The 21088-nt window shown below is 42.9% G+C and overlaps 1 protein-coding gene across 1 annotated transcript; it reads right to left on the minus strand.

The window, feature by feature from the left end:
• Nucleotides 1–5138: 5138 nt before the first annotated feature.
• On the minus strand, nucleotides 5139–19552 carry LOC122919800 (ras-related protein Rab-38-like). Its single transcript, XM_044268987.1, has 3 exons — nucleotides 19351–19552; nucleotides 6450–6724; nucleotides 5139–5294 (listed from the first exon to the last, which is right to left on the minus strand). The coding sequence occupies exons 1-3, from the start codon at nucleotides 19550–19552 to the stop codon at nucleotides 5139–5141; spliced, it is 633 nt and encodes a 210-aa protein (XP_044124922.1).
• Between the last annotated feature and the right edge of the window lie 1536 nt (nucleotides 19553–21088).

Consider the following 21088-nt stretch of genomic DNA (forward strand, 5'->3'; position numbering starts at 1 on the left):
GGGGCTAAGCCAGGCATGTCCAAAGTGCGGCCCTCCAGCTTTTGCAAAACTACAACTCCCAGCATGCCCTAATAGCTGTAAGCTATCCAGGCATGCTGGGAGTTATAGTTTTGCAACAGCTGGAGGGCCGCACTTTGGACATGCCTGGGCTAAGCAATGATTCCAATATAGGAATCACTGAACACTAAATCAGACAGTAACCACAAAAGGCCAACTAACACCAATTGGCATCAACCCTAAAGTGGTGTACACAAAACATTACAGAGACCACCACAAGAAAATGACAAATCCCAATTGAGGGAAGAGATAATAATACTGTTACCTGCCATATAATAGTGAAGTATCTCATTAGAGATGGCCCTGTGGGCCATAGACACAATGGTCTTTGACTATGGGAGAGTCTTCTAGGCATGCTCTGTGACCTGTGCAGATGTCAATGCACAAGGAAAGAATAGATAAGCTCCGACAATCACCGATTGTGAATGGCTGATCCTGTCTATATACAGGGGTGATAAAATTACAGGCAGAATTAGAATGAGTTAACTGTGTTAAAGTGATCTGTACAAACCTGTTGCTCCTGAGCGTCCCATTTCATTGCCAGACCATGTACTTGGAAGGACAAGGTGCCCTGGGTCTCAGACACTACCTTTCAATGAACTCATTTCTTGTTTATATGTGCTTTCTAGCCGTTGGACAAACTGCTCCATGTCTTGTGGGCAGAAGTTTTCAACATGTTCATTCCAGTCCCATGCAGTCCCCTGTGTTGTTAGGGAAGTTGCAGGCTCTGACATAAACTGTGGCAAAAGATCTGTAGGCTCCAAGTCTGTATCTGAAGCCCCTGCAGGAGCCTGGGCCCCAAAGGTGGTAGCAGAAGGGAGAAGATGGCATCCGCCATTGGGGGGGGGGGGGGTCCTGAGATCGCTGCATGTCCCCACTGACTGCCTCTGACCAGTTGTCTGGGAAAGGGAAGGCAAGGGAAGAGGTTTTTAACTTGACTCATGGCCTTGGAGGAAGCCGATATGAAAAGAGTAGCCTGCGGGCTGCCAGAACTCAGGTGCATCTGGTCTCGCCATTCCAGAAGTGTGATAAGCTGCCCCTCCTGGTAAGCAGTACCGCTGAAGATGATTCTGGATTGTCTCTTTTCTTTTTTGTCACCATTGGATCTCAGAAGCAGGGTGGTTGCGCTTCAGAAGAGATCTTGTGGCAGGAGCTCCACAGAAGTGTGTGCTCATTTTGCCATTGCTAGGCCACACCTCTTTGTAGCAATTTTTTATGACATTTTGTGGGTTATTATAACTGTCTGATCCTATGATACCCAAAGAATGAAGTGGATGGCACAATTACTTTATAGAACCATCCCTTTACTTTGAGTTTGTTATGGTTGAGGTACTCAGCTGACCATATGACTTAAGTGTGTCTAGAGACTTAGGCAGGGTACTGGCTCTCCTTAAAGAGACCATCTGTGTATGGAGTCTTAGTGGCAATGCTCCATGGGAAAATAATATACAAAGAGGTATGTCCCAGGGAAGAGAACCATCTCGCTAGCGACATAGGCAGACAATTCCAAAAGATAGCGCAAGCAAGATGGTCCTCTTTCCTTGGGAGATAACTCTGTGCCACTATTTAGACCACTAATACATTTTCGAGATAAATTACATAATGGAGAATTGGACCAAGAATTGGAGGGAGTGGAAAAGGAAAGCATTGACCAGCTGTTCAGAAACTGCTAACGGAGTCTGGCAGAAACACATTACTAGGGGTGGGACATAAGTCAGGAAGCTAAGGGTCAGTAATGGGTATGCAGCATTATAGGAGTAGTCAGACAAGACCAGGGTTTGATAGTAGTTAGGCATGCCAGGGTCTGGTAATGGTGATGTAGCAGGTATATGGTAGAGCAGGAGTCAGAAACTTTTGGCACGCCAGCTGATGTGAAACTACAACTCCCAGTACGTACACTTGTTCAGCTGTTCTTGTAACTCACATAGAAGGAAATGAAGCATTATGGGAATTGTAGTTTCAGAACAGCTGAAGTGCTGAAGGCTGCTGATCCCTGTGGTACAGAAACAGAATTGAAGTCAAACAATCCAGTGTGCTGCCTTTTTATGGAGCTTTTAATTTGGATTGGCTAGGCATCTGTGTGCTCTGTGCTGCCAGGGGCAGGTTAGCCATAGACCTTACAGGGAAATTTCCCAGTGGACCAATGCTCCGGGGGCCACTAAGCCCCCCTCTTTGTCACTGGTCGGGTACATAATAAGCAATCAACAGTAATTAATGCTGTGAGAATCAGGTACTCATGTACCTGGGCAGCAACCGCACATGCCTTTCTGAATTCACTGCTGTGACCTGCATCTCACCTTCTAAGGAGGACTGAAAATGGTTCTATTAATGGCCACAACAGAGGGACAGGTTTTGGGGCATTATTTTATGCTGCTCTGTGGTATATGGTTCTGCTGGGATGGTATTTTGTGCTATGTATTGCTCACTTAGCTTACCTGTGTTGCCCTGACTTCTCTCAATTTGGACTCCTTACAACATGGAGCCACTTTTCTTTTCTTTTTTTCAGGGCCACTTTAAATATCCAGTCTGCCCCTGATCCATGCGCCACCTCCCATCCTCCCAGTTCTGTCTCTAGACTCATTGCAGTGGTTAGCAGGAAGATTCCAGCGGGGTAGATACATTTTAACACAGGATTGGATACAGAGAAAGAACAGGTTTTCCTTTTGGCTATATACATGGTTTAAATCCATGTGAGAGCAAAAAAAAACATTTTGCACCGCAATCTGTGACTTTTCATCATGTTCTATGCCTGTTTTATGCAGTGAAATTGAGGCACATAGATTTTTTTTTTTGTGTTGCAATTAAATTATTTATTTAGTTTCGCAGTAGTTTCATCCAATTGCCAAATAGTTATCTTCAAGGTACAAACAGAATATCTAGACCGGACATTTCGGTCACATCCGACCTTCATCAGCAGTCACATTTTTTATCTGTTCTGGGAGGGCAGAATGGGTCTTCTGGGCTCGGATATGCCTGTTTTAATCTTAAATTTTTTTCTAAATCCAAGCCAGCTGGCGTAGATTTAGACTGGCGGTGAATGCACCGAAGTTATGTAAATGCTGACGGATCTTCCAAGGGTGGATTAAGGGTGGACTGGCGTCTAAAATACTGGTCTTAATAAATGACCCTCTTTGTTTTTAGTTGGGAAACGCTACCAAAAATGTGCCATATACAGCTACCTATTTAGATTTTCCCCATTGACTTCAGGGGGAAGCCCAGCTAAAGTAGACTTGAAAGGAGTAAAATGCGACTTCTCAAAAGAATTTGAGGCTGCATAAAAAATACAACTATGCACATGGTCACATTTTTCCCCATTAAATTTATTTGGAAGTCTTTGGTGCCATTTTTGCTGCAGATCACAGTGTGTTAAAATGTTGTTTTACAGAATGGAATACGCCACAGATTTAAGCCATGTGAACATATCATTAAATGTCCCTTATTTGTGCATCTTCTGTCTTTCTATGTGCAATTCATGAAGAGTGAGGTCTTCTAGTCTATGCCCAACTGGCTACAGAATCCCAACTTTCTGGATTTGAAGGCTAGAAAAATAGAAGGTAATTTTTTTTATTGTTAAATTGAACAAATGAGACTGATGGTGAAACAACTGGCAAGGATCGGTGCACTGGGGCACTGAAAGGTCGACATACAACTGAGGAAGAAGAAATGTAGCCCCAAGCACAAAGTTACTGAATTAATAACCTCATGTGGAATTCACAACATAGATGAGAATCTAAAGCAAATAAAGGTTCCATTTCCTACAGGTGGAAACCTTCCAGGACTTAGGGCAGTTCATTAGCACTTACTGTAACCCGTCACTGTCATAGTGACTTGTTAAATGTTTTTATTGTTGGGGGTTTGGGTGTCAAGACCTCCTTGCATTGCTGGAAACCCTTTGTGCTCTCATTGCAGTCTTTTTTGTGGCCGATTTTCAGGAAGGAAGCGTTCCTTCTCGACAGTTAGCTGCTCGATCTGTGAAGACTTCTGCATTTACATGCAGCGATCTCCTTCACTGTGTGAGGATGGAGAATCACTATAGCGATTCCTCATCCTCATACAGAATCATGGTTTCTGAGCAGCAGATCGCCATTTAGACTACACGATCTGCTGCTTAGAAGCCATGATTGGTGGTGCCTGCATGAACAACAGGATCACCCAATGAATGAGCGTTTTGCTTGTTCATTGGGTGATCAGCGGCGCATTTAGACGGCCAGATGATTGGGAACAACCATTCATAGGAACGGTCATTCCTGATAATCTGGATAATTATTGGTGTCTAAATCCACCTTTATTAGACTTTATGCAAAGTTTTTGTATTCTCTGTACTAACCCTTTCTACCTATTCATGTGTGTAGAACAAGGACTGGCCATTGGGGCATTACAGCAGCTTAAGGGCCCATGGCAATCGTGTAAAGGGCTCACAAAAGGAATGTATGTGATAAGGGCTCCTCTAATGCATTTTATTAACCCAAATCAGATGTATTTTGACAATAGTGATTGTAAGGAGCACATGATAACTCTCTAAGGCCATACTTAGGCCACAGTATGAATAAAGCTTGGGGCCGATTGTCCTTTTACAGTAAATCCAGTTCTGGAATGGTAGTTTATATCTGGGTGAATCGTTTTTTTATTTTCCAGTGCAGATTCCACATGCAGTGTAGGCATACCTCAGCTGAACAGGGGCGGCTACTTGTGGCAATTGGTGGAAACCTAGCCATACAGATCTAACTCACCAGTTTTTTCATGTTTGTAATGAAATTGCAAAAGTGCAAATCTGGTAACGCCCTGGCATATGTAAAAATATGTCATTGTAAAACTTGGACCATTCATAAAAATAGGTTTACTGTCAAAATAAACGATATAAACAGTTCAGAACAATGCATTAAACATATATAAAGTAGCAGAGATCTGCATAGCGTAGGGCATTTTTTTAATATTTTATAAATAATGCAGATAAATGGATGTATTTTCGTGTGCAATCGCATACATACACACCTTTTACATGCACACCCCATAGACAATCACATCAATCAGTGTTCTCACAGTGTTTTCCTGCACCCGTAACACTAATGTAGTCCCATAACTCAGAGGCGACAGCATTGTGAGCAGCCTTTTGTGTAATGAAAGTTGAGATGAGATGGTTTAACAATGTTGGGATCTATTGTAGGTTCGCTGTCCATCTTGTTTGCAATCATTTCTTTAATTAAACACGACATTGCCTCGTCGATGTTCACATTATCCTGCAGGAAGAATATAGCATTATCAACGACACTGCATAGTCCTGATTTACCCGAGTAACACATAAGCACTTCTACATCACAGCAACTTATCACAGTTAATGGACTATAATCTTCGTGGAAGTTTGTTAAAGGAATGTTTCATGTTCAGCAAAAATATGATATTCTTTTTAGTCTCTCCAATATATGTTTTGTACCAGCCTTCATAGTTTTCAAATCTCTTCTTGCAGTCATACAGTAACTTCATTATTTGCGGACATCGAATAAAAATCTGTCTGCGTCTTGTAATGGACACACAGGTGCCCAGTTCCCTAGAGTTACAGTTATCACAGCTCAGGCTTCTGTCTTTAACAAAAATTGGACTTGTGTGCCCATCATATGACCAGGTCAGATTTATATCCACCGGAAGTATAAACAACGAAGGTTCCTATTCTATAGCAGTAAGAAAAGATTTTGAAAATGATGAGAAATTGATTCAAAAATATATTAAAAAATGTTATAATGTTTCATGATACGATACACACACATTGGGGGATATTTATCAAACTCTTTACGCCACTATTGTGGCATAAAAGTCACAAAAGTCACTTTTTGAGCTTCTCACCACTTTTCTACATTAGCAGGAAAAGGCGGGGCTTAGTGGGAGGGCAGTGGCTTTGCAGCAGCCAGCCGGATTAACTATAACTTACGCCAGAAACTGGAGAGAGATGCGACTAATTTATTATGGGGATGCCTGTCTTGAAATCTCCCCCAGTGTGTTAAAAAAAGCTTTGCTGACTTCACAGATATCCCAACACTACTGTTCGGATGCTTACTGGGTCATCACTGGTTTCCTCATCCTGGTCCCAGCTCTATACGCAGGAAATACCTGGAGATGCCTCCTTAGTGAATCATTGGCTGAGGCAGGTCACCACTGTGGCCGGTGATTGGCTGAGCAGGCATCTCCTGCCATTTCCTGTGTGTTGAGCCAGGGCGAAGAAGTGGACACAAGGTAGGTGTTGGAACTGCATTGGTAGAGGATTAGTGAGGTATGCTTTTATGCCCATTCTGCACCATATATTAAAAATGTAGTCTCTTCGGACAATCCCTTTAAGTGCACAAATGGTAATGTTCCAAATACATGTTTGGTAGAAGGCGGCATATTGAACAATGAGTTACCTTAGCAGAAGTCATATGGCAGTTTGTAAATTCCAACTCACGACCCAAGTCCTCAAAATTTTGGATCCTTGTTCCATGCGGAAGCAGGTCACTTTTGTTCCCAATCAGAATAATTGGAATTGGCTTTCCGTTTTTTAGCATAACCTTAGAGTCTAGGTCATCTTTCCATCGCTGAACCGATTGTAGAGTGACAGCCCGACCCAAGTCGCATACCACAAATGCACCAGCTGCTTCACGGTAATATAGACGAGTCATGTGACCAAATCGCTCCTGACCTTAATAGAAACATAAATTTTGTTCATTATATATTTAGATTCCCCAATCGTAAGATATATGTATAAATAATGCACACAAAGAATAGGATCGAAAAAGATACTACAAAACACAGTCACAGAAAAAAATAATCACATCTAAACTGTGTAGTTCTGTGTACGATTAGACCAATAAATAGTATCACTAAATATTTCAGACTAATTTTGTAACATTGGTTTACTGAGAATAAATAGTTGGACCGTACCTATATATAATAGTTTCACTGCATAAACGGACGGTCAAAAATAACAAAATAGATCTTTATTGAAAACTTTTATAATGGGGGCGGAGCTTGACCGCGCCAGATGGTGGAAGCTCGTGTGTAGCGCTCCCGCCACCAAGCCTTTCTAAAGCCTTATAATCAGCACACTAACCCATCAGGATGGTCAAGATCCAACCGAAGAACTCCCAGGGTCTCACTGTGCCCCTTTCAGAGGTTTCCCCTCATCAGAAAGACATGGAGAAGTTTGTCAGCCGGCAGTCGCTTCCAAAGACCGGGCGTGCTAACAAAATGGCGCCCAGGCTAAGAGACTCAGCGCACTTTCTCACTGACATCCAAGCGCCGGACACTGGCGAAGCGGAGGAAACCTCTCCTGGGAGACAAGAGGTGAGCGTCCCCACCACTATTACCAGATGTTATCTGGATGAGGCACTTAAAAGGGCTCTGGCCCCGATAGCCGCTGACCTAACGGTCATTAAAACGGAGGTCCGCCATATTGGAAAGAGAGTAGAGTCTTTGGAGCAGAACCAGGAAGCACTGCTCACATTCAGTTCAGCAGTCAGAGTTAGTTTGGACACTCACCGCACGGCAGTTAATAATTCTCTGCTGCTTCTTGAGGACCAGGAGAATAGAAGTCGCAGGAAAAACCTGCGTATCAGGAACCTGCCTGAGGTTGCGGATAAAGACCTATTCATAGTCATGAATGAGCTGTTTGGGCTGTTGTTGGGCCCGGAGTGGGCGGCACAAGTGGTAGTTGAAAGAGTACACAGAGCATTGCACCCTAGACCTCCCCCCTCTGATAAACCCAGGGACATAATATGTGGCTTGTTAAGCTTTCGGGACACTGAAGCTATACTGCAAAAATCCAGATCCATGATGGATATACAACTCCTGGGTTCTAAAGTACAAATCTTCCAGGACCTTGCATTATCTACTCTGCCGAAAAAGGGGAATGTTAAAACCCCTCACAGATGCATTACGTGCTTCCAGGATAATATACTGTTGGCTGTTCCCCTTTGGTCTCCTCATCACGCATGGGAATAAAAGGTACACTATCCGTACACCAGAAGACTTAAGGCAAATATGGGAACCCCTACGCCTGGAACCTATGGCTCTATCTTCCTGGATGCCGATCCCTTTGGAAGAGGACTTACCTCCGTTACAAATACCTTCCAAGTGGTTCACTGTGAAGAGACAGAAGAACAGGAGACACGGCGATCCCTCCGAGATGGACTCTAACGATTGAAAGGGATTATGTCCCGCCCCAGATGGCTTCATTTCTATTTTCTTTCTCCTAACAGAAAGTATACCGATGATAACATGTGATATCTGTCTTCATACCCCCCCCCCCCCCAAAAAAAAAAAAATCTCACTTCTTCTGTTGTATCTGGAAATGTCTGCTATCGCCCTTAATATAACAGTGATCAGATGTTAGACCTCCCTGGTTAGTCCATATGCTATGACATTAATACTATGGGCTTAGGAATAGAGGTTTGGGCAGATCAGGCTATCTGTTGTTGTTACTCCCCCCTATTCACGCATTCCTACATATAATCAGAATGCATACTTGTGGAGCTTTAAGTTTTACATTGCTCCTCCAGGTTTATGTTAAGTTATTAATGTTGGATCACAAATCGCACGACACACTATTTTCTGAGGCCTTTGTACAAATATGATGGCTGCACTCAAATCGAATGTCACCTCGTTCAATGTGAATGGGTGTAACAACCGCAAGGAGTCGCGTTTTTCAGATTCTTAGGTCAAGTAAATCTCAGATAGCGATGTTACAAGAAACACATTTAAAAAAAGGCAAGGTCCCTAGTCTGGCTCGCTCTTCTTTCCAGAGATGGTTTCACTCTTGCTATGATTCTGCTTCTTCTAGAGGAGTTAGTATTGGTCTGCATAAAAGTGTTCCTTTCTGTGTGCAGGCAGAGATGACTGACCCCGAGGGGAGGTATTTACTTCTGAAGGGTAAGGTGAGTGGTGTAGAGGTTACCTTGTGCAACCTTTATGCCCCTAACAGAAACACTGTTAAATGGCTGAACAAGATCTTGCAAAAAAATTCCATATTCTCCTCTGGGTTACTGGTTATAGGGGGAGATCTCAACCTCACACTCAACCCTGTATTGGATGCCTCCTCTCTTTACTAAATGTAAAAGCAGCCAAGGCACATGTTAAAATTAGGCACAAACAATATGCCCATGGGAATAGGGGGAATAGAATGATGACGGCCCTTATCAAAAAGCGTAAAGATCAGTCCCATATTGCCAAAATGCGCAGTGACAATGGGGAACTAGCATCTGATGCTCAGGGTATTGCTCAAACTTTTAACGCATATTACGCCAAATTATATAATATACGTACGGACGAGCCCTCTAACTCTAGTCAAAAAAGATCTGACCTTACTAATAAGTTCCTGACATCTCTCAATTTACCAACACTTTTACAGGCGGATAGTGACTCCCTGTCGTCTCCAATAACGCTTACGGAAGTCCCAAAAATACTAAATTCAACCCCCTCGGGGAAAAGTCCAGGCCCTGACAGTCTACTGATCACATATTATAAAAAGTTTTTCCATCTACTAGGTCCATATTTGGTAACATATTTCAACTCTTTATTGAATGGTTCTCCAATGGCAAGACAAGCGCTAGAGGCCCACATAGTAGTCCTCCCTAAACCCAACAAGGATCCTGACCTTCCGTCAAACTATAGGCCTATATCCCTTCTAAACACGGATACCAAGTTGTGGGCCAAGTTATTAGCACATAGGATCACTCCATTCCTGCGTACCCTCATCTGCCCTGAGCAGACTGGTTTTGTTGGGGGGACGGAGTGCAGGGACAGCACCTTCAGAGTCCAAATGTTAATACAGCATGCTATGCGTAATAGAAGGGGCCTGACTCTTCTGAGTACAGACGCAGAAAAGGCTTTCGATCAGGTGGATTGGAGATTTATGAAAGCTACTTTACACAGATTTGGTTTTCATCCTAATTTTATTAGAGCGGTGCTGTCCCTGTACTTGGCTCCTCATGCGAGAGTGCTGGTTAACGGTATACTTTCCCCACATTTTGATATTTCCAATGGACCTCACCAGGGTTGCCCTTTATCCCCTACTATTTTTATACTATAAATGACAAATTAGATAATATTGAGTGACCACCTGAAAACAGACAGAAAATTGTGTAATGAGTGGTCAGATTTAAAACTTAACATTTAATCGGAAAATATTAGAAAATAGGTCCCATGATAGTAAATAACAACATATAGATACGGAGCAACGCGGCGGTTTATCACACAGGAACTAGTGGTGCACAGAATCAAGTCATACAATTAAGTGATGCTCGGCGGCACCAAAAAATATCCAGGTGGTCCTACCGCTCCGATGAGGCGCTCCAGAGACAACAATTGACTAGCCGGTGTTGATAGATGAGCACACCGTTGCTAGCGACAACTGTGCAATGCAGGGTAGTCTGTAGTGCTGGCTGGCCCTAGTGATGCCCTAGAGCCCTACAATGGCCTATGTGACCGGATGGCGGGAACCGCCACCAGTCACCTACAGGAACCTCACCCTGGAATTAGTGCGCCCTAATTAGCCCTTGCTTACCTGGTCCCTACACGCATGTTTCGCTAGGGGATGAGTAACAAGCTCATCAGGGGAAAAACACGGGAGCTTGGGCTGAGTCTGTGCAGGATGCACTGACAGTGGTGTCAAACGTGCGCCCTGCACAGAGACAAAGTCACACCACGATCCGGATATGGATCAATGTGGTATAGGGGAAGAGGGGGATTAGGATATGAGGCCCCTCTCCTAATAACCAATTCAGACGCATAGGCTGATGTATGCGTCTGAATTGGTTATTAGGAGAGGGGCCTCATATCCTAATCCCCCTCTTCCCCTATACCACATTGATCCATATCCGGATCGTGGTGTGACTTTGTCTCTGTGCAGGGCGCACGTTTGACACCACTGTCAGTGCATCCTGCACAGACTCAGCCCAAGCTCCCGTGTTTTTCCCCTGATGAGCTTGTTACTCATCCCCTAGCGAAACATGTGTGTAGGGACCAGGTAAGCAAGGGCTAATTAGGGCGCACTAATTCCAGGGTGAGGTTCCTGTAGGTGACTGGTGGCGGTTCCCGCCATCCGGTCACATAGGCCATTGTAGGGCTCTAGGGCATCACTAGGGCCAGCCAGCACTACAGACTACCCTGCATTGCACAGTTGTCGCTAGCAACGGTGTGCTCATCTATCAACACCGGCTAGTCAATTGTTGTCTCTGGAGCGCCTCATCGGAGCGGTAGGACCACCTGGATATTTTTTGGTGCCGCCGAGCATCACTTAATTGTATGACTTGATTCTGTGCACCACTAGTTCCTGTGTGATAAACCGCCGCGTTGCTCCGTATCTATATGTTGTTATTTACTATCATGGGACCTATTTTCTAATATTTTCCGATTAAATGTTAAGTTTTAAATCTGACCACTCATTACACAATTTTCTATTTTTATACTATGCCTAGAGACTCTTATTCAGGCCATTAGGCAAAATGATAACATTAAAGGGGTAAAAATTGGTTCTATTAAACATTCAGTGGAAGCTTTTGCAGATGATATGCTGCTAATCTTGTCAGACCCTGTCACCGCCTTCCCAGAAATATTAAAATTATTGCAGGAATTTGGCCAATTGTCCAATTTTAAAATTAATCTCCCAAAATGCTCAGCCATGGGTATCAATGTTCCTCCCAGCATCATTTCCTCGCTGTCTTCCTTCTTTCCATTTAAATGGGCAAAATCACATATTAATTTAACTAGTGACCCTAACCAGCTTTTTCACTCAAACTACTCAACCCTATTATCTGAAATTCGGGCACAACTGGCAGACTTAAAAATTCCATATGTCTTGGATAGGCAGGAAGAATCCATTGAAAATTTATGTTCTCCCCAGACTGCTTTATCTTTTTCAGACCCTGCCGATCCCTCTTCCCAAATCATATCTGCTTCAGATACGTAGACTTTTCTCTTCTTTTATCTGGAAGAAGACTAGGCCTCGATTAGCATACACTATTCTATCTCAACCAGTCTCTAGGGGTGGTTTTGGTTTACCAGATGTGCAGGTATACTATCTAGCTAACCTATTGAGGTTACATTCAGAAATATTAAACCCCTTTTCTAGTAAACTGGGATGTCACCTGGCTAACGCTACCCTTCTGAATTGGCTGGCCTTTGGGCATCCCCGCCATCTGTGGACACTGAGCCATAAATCAAACCCTATATTTCTAGGTATCAGTAAGGCCTGGAACATGGTTTCCCGTCTCCTGAAACTGCCAAGAGGTCCATCCCCCTTCATGCCTATCCGTTTAGTTCCTTATTACCTAAAGCACGGCTACAGAGACGACCTTAATTTGTGGCGTTGTTTCAATAGAGGAGTTGTTGGAGATGTGTTACAAGGGGGTGTGATTCCGGAGCTGCATAGTTTAAAAGAATCTTACAATGTGGAAAATTGGACACACTTGAATTATTGTCACTTTAGCAACATTTGTAAGGATTATCTGGCCAGGATTCAAAAAGATTATATCCCCTCTTGGTATGACATTGTCCTACAATCCCCCGTCCCCAGGCGTAAACTACTCTCTAGTCTTTATAACAAGATAATTGACTCTAAGGCGATAGAGAGGCCTTCCTATATCAAACAGTGGGAGGTAGACTTGGGAGAAAGTCTCACAGACTCTGAGGTCGATAGGATACTCATTCACTCACATGGATATTCTCGCTGTACAACTATACAGGAGAATTCCTTTAAAGGTGGTCACTAAGTGGTACCGCACCCCAGATATATTACATAAAATGTTTCCTTCAGTGCCTGAGACTTGCTGGAGGTGCCATGTAGCCAGGGGAATGGCTTTGCATGTTTGGTGGTCGTGCCCTAGGATTCGTCCTTTCTGGGAAAATGTGACTAATGAGATTAAACGGCTATGTCCAGGAGGTGTGGTTCTGTCACCCAAAGCTGTTCTCCCAAACTTGCCAGAACTGCATTGCCCTCTCAGCAAACACTCGCTTCTTTCGCAACTGATAGCTGCGGCGAAACTGTTGATCCCTCTCAAATGGCTATCTGATGAGGCTCCTTCGATACCGATGTGGAAAGACAAAGTTCGGGAGATTTGCAGGTTTGAGGAGTTATCCAGTTGGGAAAACCTGTCCCACGAAAAATACTTAGTTACCTGGTCATCATGGCTTCAAAAGCCCTAAAGGTGCTTCCCCTGGATAGGTCCTCGGTCTATGTCCCATCCCTTCCTTTGCTATCTTAGGTTTATGACTGCACGATTCTACCACCCATCCACTGTATTATTGGATTACCATATTTCTAGTAATTTACGTTTGATAGTATCAAGCAGCCTAGTGTGCAAATTAGTGATGTTTTACTATGCTCTAGTAAACATGTATCTAATGCTCTTGTGATCCTGGGGCATGTTGCCCTCTTTTCATAGATTTACATTTATGTTGTTATGTATGTCTGATATTTCAATAAACAGAAATTTGAAAGAAAGAAAACTTTTATAATGAAATTACTCAGCTTGCGTTGCCTTAGTAAAGTCACCAAAAAGACAGGAAGATCGGGACTAATGTCTGACATAGGCTCCATTCACATGTCCGCAATTTCGTTCCACAATTTGCGGAACGGAATTGCGGACCCATTCATTCCTATGGGGCAGCACGAGGTGCAATTTTGGACAAGATTAGGCATTTTCTATTAAGTGTCGGTGATGTGCGGTCCGTGGAGCCGCAAAACACACACAGACGTGTGAATGGACCCTTAGACTCTGGTATGTATTCAGTCTAATCAGCACTAAATATGGTCAGAGCAGGAGGTATGCTTATCGATTTTAGCAATAGCTATATATGCGCAAACAGGTGCAGATTTTCTGCTTTGGCCAGGTTCCTGTAAGTAAATGGTACTATCACCGATCACTAGACTTACAGAGTTAGTCCAGTGATGTGTACCATAAATTCACTACATAGTCACACGCTATTCGCCTAGAGTGGGTATATAGTCCCACTATACCAGCGATATAGCCTTATGGCTACTGTCACTCATGGCCAGGTGAAGGGATAACACGATTTCGTACCCCCTGATGTAACTAGCCAGAGCTTTTGTAACGCACTCAGGGTAAGCTAAGTAGTCCAGCACTAATGGAAGCTCTAACACGGCTATTCTCCTGACCCTGAGAATTTTGCATGGGCATAAGTATTCAGACCCTTTGCTATGAGGCTTGATTGAAGTGAACCTGTGGTAAATCCAGTTGATTGGACTTTATTTGGGAAGACACAGTCTTGTTTATATAAGTTCTCACAGCTGATAATATATATCAGAGCAAAAACCAAGCCATGAGGAGGAAAGAACTGCCCGCAGAGCTCTAAGACAGGATTGTGTGAAGTGTAAAAAAAAATCTTGGAAAATATTTTTTTTTCCAAGGGCACAGTGGTCTTCATTAGGGATGAGCGAATCGATTTTGGATGAAACATCCGAAGTCGATTCGCATAAAACTTAGTTCCAATACTGTACGGAGCAGGAGCTCCTTACAGTACTAGAATGTATTGGCTCCGATGAGCCAAAGTTATTGCTTTGCGAAGTCTCGCGAGACTTCACGCAATAACTTCATAAATTAATTTGTACTGTAAAAATCTATTTCCCTAACTCAGGTTCAGTTCCAAGTGGCACCTTGGAACCAAACCAGAGTTCGGGAAATGTTTTTTTACAGTATAAATCAATTTCTGAAGTTATAATGCGAAGTCTCTCGAGACTTCGCGAAGCAATAACTTCAGCTCATCGGAGCCAATACATTCTAATACTGTAAGAAGCTCCTGCTCCGTACAGTATTGGAACTAAGTTTTATGCGAATCGACTTTGCATGTTTCTATGAGTGGAATCTGGTTGCTATGAGCAACAAAGCCAGTTTTTGTTTAAACCAATTTTGATAAATCTCCCCCCAATGACCTTAAGAACACAGCCAAGACATGACTGGCTTAGGGACAACTCTGTGAATGTCCAGCCAGAGCTCTGACTTGACCCCAATTGAACATCTCTGGAGAAACCCGAAAATGGCTGTCCACCGATGATCCCCATCCAACCTGACATAGTTTGAGAGTTTCTACAGAGAAGAATAGCAGAAAATCCCCAAATCTAGGTGTACAAACCATGGGGCATCATACCCAAGAAGACTGGAGGCTGTAATCACTGCCAAAGGGGCTTCAAATAAGTCCTGGGTAAAGGGTCTGAATACTTAGGTCAATGCAAGATTTTAGTATTTTATTTTCAATAAATTAACAAAAATTTTGAACATTCTGCCCCTGATTTATCATACCTTCACTCTAGATTTTTACACCAGTCACTCCTGTTTTATAATATGGGTGGGAGTGGTTATCTTCTCTATCACTCCAGATTTATCATTGAGACTCTTTAAAAAAGTTGCAATCTCACTCCAGGAGGAGGGTGGAGTAGGAAAACTGGAGTAGCTTTTCTAGACAGAAGTGCAAGGTTTAAGGACAAGCCAAATGTATTAACCGCATGCCGCACACGTAACGCCGATAGGCGTCAGTGCGGCGGTACTCTCAGGTCTCAGCGACGCCTATTGGCGTCATCTCGTGAGACCCAAGATTTTGCGTGAACGCGCGTTCACAGCGGTGCACAGCTATGAAGTTAAACTACAGCCTGCCAGCGCTGATCATTCGCTGGCAGGCTGTAGATGTTAAAAAAATTGCATCAGAAAGGTATATTAGATGCTGTTTTGTTAACAGCGTCTGATATGCCTGCTACCTGGTCCTCTGGTGGTCCCTTTTGCTTGGATCGACCACCAGAGGACACAGGCAGCTCTGTAAGTAGCACCAAGCACCACACTACACTACACCCCCCTGTCACTTATTAACCCCTGATCACCCCATATAGACTCCTTGATCACCCCCCTGTGATTGATCACCCCCCTGTAAGGTTCCATTCAGACGTCCAAAACACGGACACTGGCAATGTGCTTTCCGCATTTTGCGGATCCGCACATTGCCAGAACTATATAGAAAATGCCTTTTCTTGTCTGCAATTGCGGACAAGAATAGGACATGTTCTATATTTTTGCGGAACGGAAGTGCGGACCCAGAAGTGCAGATCCGCAATTCCGGATCCGAGCGGGACAAAGTCTGTCCCCATAGAAATGAATGGGTCCGCAATTCCGTTCTGCAACATGCGGAACAGAATTGCGGACGTGTGAATGGGCCCTAAGGGTTCCTTATCACCGTCAGTTAGTTAGCCACTTGTTAGGTAGTTAGCGCCCAGCTCACCGCACCGCAGTCACTGATTAGTCGCTGATTAGCATCATCGCTGTCGCTAATCTGCACTAGTACTATATAGTATCTGTAAGTGATCAAGACTGATCGCAATCAGATCTATATCAGTACATTCGAGTCACCTTAGGCTCAAAAAAAACGCAGTGTTCGCCCGATCAGGCCTGATCTTGTGCCCACACTTGTGTTCAGTCCGCCCCACCGCAGTGACAGAATTTTTTTTTTCTGATCACTGCAAAAACACAGTAAAATCGCTGCGGCGCTATGAAGATCACTTTTGAGGGGCATGGCGAGTTCATAGAAGATTTTTTTTTTTTCGGCACAAGTTAGCGGAAATTGAAAAATCTTACATGAACTCACCATACCCCTCACGGAATCCAAATGCGTAAAAATGCCCTGTGAAATCCTAAAGGTACTCATTGGAATTTGGGCCCCTTTGTGCATCTTAGCTGCAAAAAAGTGGCACACATGTGGTATCACCCATATTCAGAAGCAGTAGGGCAATGTGTTTTGGGGTGTATTTTTACATATACCCATGCTGGGTGAGAGAAATATCTCTGTAAATTGACAACTTTGTATAAAAAAATGGAAAAAGTTGTCATTTACAGAGATATTTCTTACACACAGGATGGGTATGTGTGAAAAGACACCCCAAAACACATTGCCCTACTTCAATACCACATGGCGATACCACATGTGTGACACTTTTTTGCAGCCTAGGTGTGCAAAGGGGCCCAAATTCCAATGAGTACCTTTTAGGAGGGCATTTTTAGACATTTGGATTCCAGACTTCTTCTCACGCTTTAGGGCCCCTAAAATGCCAGGGCAGTATAAATACCCCACAAGTGACCCCATTTTGGAAAGAAGACACCCCAAGGTATTCTGTGAGGGGCATGGCGAGTTCATAGAAGATTTTTTTTTTTTCTGCACAAGTTAGTGGAAATTTATTTTTTTATTTTTTTCATACAAAGTCTCATATTCCACTAACTTGTGACAAAAAATAAAATCTTACATGAACCCCATACCCCTCACGGAATACCTTGGGGTGTCTTCTTTCCAAAATGGGGTCACTTGTGGGGTATTTATACTGCCCTGGCATTTTAGAGGCCCTAAAGCGTGAGAAGTAGTTTGGAATCCAAATGCGTAAAAATGCCCTGTGAAATCCTAAAGATACTCATTGGAATTTGGGCCCCTTTGCGCACCTAGGCTGCAAAAAAGTGTCACACATGTGGTATCGCTGTACTCAGAAGAAGTAGGGCAATGTGTTTTGGGGTGTATTTTTACATATACCCATACTGTGTGTGAAAAATATCTCTGTAAATGACAATTTTTTTATACAAAGTTGTCAATTTACAGAGATATTTCTCTCACCCAGCATGGGTATATGTAAAAAAATACACCCCAAAACACATTGCCCTACTTCTTCTGAGTACGGTGATACCACATGTGTGACACTTTTTTACAGCCTAGGTGCGTAAAGGGGCCGAAAGTCCAACGAGTACCTTTAGGCTTTACAGGGTTGCTCACAATTTAGCGCCGCCCAAAATGCCAGAAGAGTAAACACAACCCACAAATGACCCTATTTCGGAAAGTAGACACCCCAAGGTATTCACTTAGGGACATAGTGAGTCCGTGGGAGATTTTTATATTTTTTTTTGCCAGAAGTTAGCAGAAATGGAAACTATTATTTTTTTTTCCCTCAGACAGTGTCATTCTCCGCTAACTTGTGATAAAAAAAATTTAATCATTCATGAACTCCCCATGCCCCTCCGGGAAAACTTTGGTGTGTCTTCTTTCTAAAATGGGGTCATTTGGGGGGTATTTATACTGGCATTCTAGCACCTCAAGAAACATGACAGGTGCTCAGAAAGTCAAAGCTGCTTCAAAATGCAGAAATTCACATTTTTGTACCATAGTTTGTAAACGCTATAACTTTTGCGCAAACCAATAAATATACACTTATTGGATATTTTTTTTTATCAAAGACATGTAGCACAATAAATTCTGACACAAACTTGGAAATGTAATTATATTTGAACAATTCTACCAGAAAAAGTAAAAAATACACTTTTTGAGAAAATTGCAGTCTATTTTGATTAATATCAGAAAAACGAAAAATGTCAGCAGCAATCAAATACCACCAACAGAAAGCTGTATTTGTGAGAAGAAAAGGAGGTAAAATTCATTTGGGTGCCAAGTTGCATGACCGAGTAATAAACCGTTAAAGTCGTGGAGTGCCGATTTATAAAAAAAGGGCCTGGTCACTAGGGGGTATTAAACCTGTGGTCCTTAGTGGTTAAACAACCTGTGACATTTGATAAATGTGGCACAAAGTATTCCAACACAAACTCAAGCAAAACTGACTTCAAATATCCTCATGATAAATTGTCCCCCATCATTATGCAGTAATGAATGCAGAATGATGGGGGACAACTTACATTTTTATTTTACTTTAGCCCAAGGCTCCAACATAAAATGTGAAATAACAGAAAGGTTGGTTATGATTGATCTTTTGGGCTTTACACTTTACCTTTAGGATCAGGCTAAACAAAAACTTTGTTAGGGTTGCTGTCATTCCATAGTTAAAATAAATCAGTAGAACTACAAACTTGTCTGCAAAGTAATTCTTGGACAGTCGCCAAACCATCTAGAAAAATGTGTTATGGATAGATAAATCAAAAGCACTCCAGCTCTTATAGAAAGCGGTGGCAGATCGTAATTGGGGCACATTCACTATAGCTGTCCATCAGTTTTATGGTGTAAAAAAGTAGCAAATTTTTGCTCAAAACAGCAGTTTGTAAAAAAATATTCAACTTTTTTAGGGGAAAGGGATGACTACTGTAGAACTGGAGGGATGTATTTAACATTTAAAATGTCAGCAAATTGATGTAGCTAGCGCATGAACAGAACAAGATGCAGCAAAGTGATTGAGATGTCAGTGACTTTTTTAACGTTTGTATTTACTACATAATTTTTGCAATAATTCACAATTTGTGTTATGGGATTACTCAGGTTTCCATTACCCAACAAGGAAAAACTCACCAGCAATGTCCCAAAGCTGAAGTCTCACAACAGTGTCCTTCTCCCAGTTCAAGATCTTCAGGGCAAAATCCACACCAATAGTCGCTCTGTAGCAGTGGGAGTAGATGTTGTGTACATATCTCTGTATGATAGAGGTTTTGCCAACTCCGAGGTCACCAACTACTAGCACTTTAAAGAGGAACTCTCTCTTTGGGGAGCTCATGGTCCTGTAAACGACGAAGCTTCAACATCTGACTGACCTCTGAACTGCTTGAATTGCATATAAGCCACTACTTGTGTACTCACCACCATGTGTGTTAGAATTCCACACGCAAGTGACAAAAAAGTTTCTTAACAATTTCATAGAAGGTAGCTATCCCACCGCTGAATTTAATTACAGTGTACATATCATTCAACCAGCAGACAGAAAAGTTTTCACAAAGCAGGGCATCAAAATAAGAAAAATTGCAGACTGTTCCCACTGGTTACGGGTTAGCTATAGTGGATGCAGGGGACGCGGCTGCTACTTGGCCTGAACTCAGAAAGAGCCCATCCAGGAGGAGAACTGAAAGGTTTTATTGTCAGGGCCCCTATACCATGGCATTATATACAATGACAGTATATACAGTGACATACAGCATATGCACGTAGGAAACGGATGGAGAGGCTGCGGGGCCTGGTCTGAGAGATCTATTTTGACTAGCCATGGGAGTAAGGGTTGCACTGGAGGAGGGGAGTTCTAGTTACACCAATGCCCCCCCAAAAGATCATTATCATGGACAATTTTTGAAAGATGTGTTTCCATACTAGGAGTGGTGACTGTCCTAAAATTTTCCTTTGGCCTCAGATTTTTCTTTGTGTCCAACAGATGATCACTTCAGATTTATGTGATACAGTACATTCCACGTACATGTATGTACACAATTAATGGACCCACCGATCAAGAAAAAGAAACTATATATTTGGTATCTATCCAGATCTGTAAAGTAAGACATATTATGGAGGTGATCTCCTTTAGAAGCATTGATTCTACGGGTGAATGCAACACCTACTAGAGTCAATATATAGACCCTATGGCCAGCAATATGGAGCAGTTAGGACTCTGTGTACTGCCTTACATGGTTGCTACTTTCACACTCGCGTTTGGTGCAGATGAGTCAGGGATCTGCACAAACTCATCCGTTCAGATAATACAACCGTATTCATCCGTTTGTATTATCGTTAACATAGCCAAAACGGATCCGTCTTTAACACCATTGAAAGTCAATGGGGGACAGATCCATTTTCTATTGTGCCATATTATCCGTCCCCGTTGACTTACATCGTGTGTCAGAAACGTTTGGCTCAGCAGCATTTTGGTGTCCGCCTCCAAAGCGGAATGGAGGCGGAACGGAGGCAAACTGATGCATTCTGAGCGGATCCTTTTCCATTCAGAATACATTAGGGCAAAACTGACCCTTTTTTGACCGCTTGTGAGAGCCCTGAACGGATCTCACAAATGGAAACCAAAACGCCAGTGTGAAAGTAGCCTTAATTCACGCAGCAATGCCATTTACTGAGCATCAATTAAAGTTTTTTCCTCTCTCTCTTCTACTACATCACTTTGTCACTGTAATATCGCATAGTGTGCAGGGATGGATTGGAAACCTACAGGGGTTCTCTGATACTGGGAACCAAGATGGTGGCCAGTCTATGGCCTTAGTGGTGACCTGTGCGGGAACACACAGCCATTGACTGAGTGGCAGCAGTGACTTGCATA

The sequence above is a fragment of the Bufo gargarizans genome, chromosome 9 (assembly GCF_014858855.1).
Source record: "Bufo gargarizans isolate SCDJY-AF-19 chromosome 9, ASM1485885v1, whole genome shotgun sequence".
In the NCBI taxonomy this organism is placed as follows: domain Eukaryota; kingdom Metazoa; phylum Chordata; class Amphibia; order Anura; family Bufonidae; genus Bufo; species Bufo gargarizans.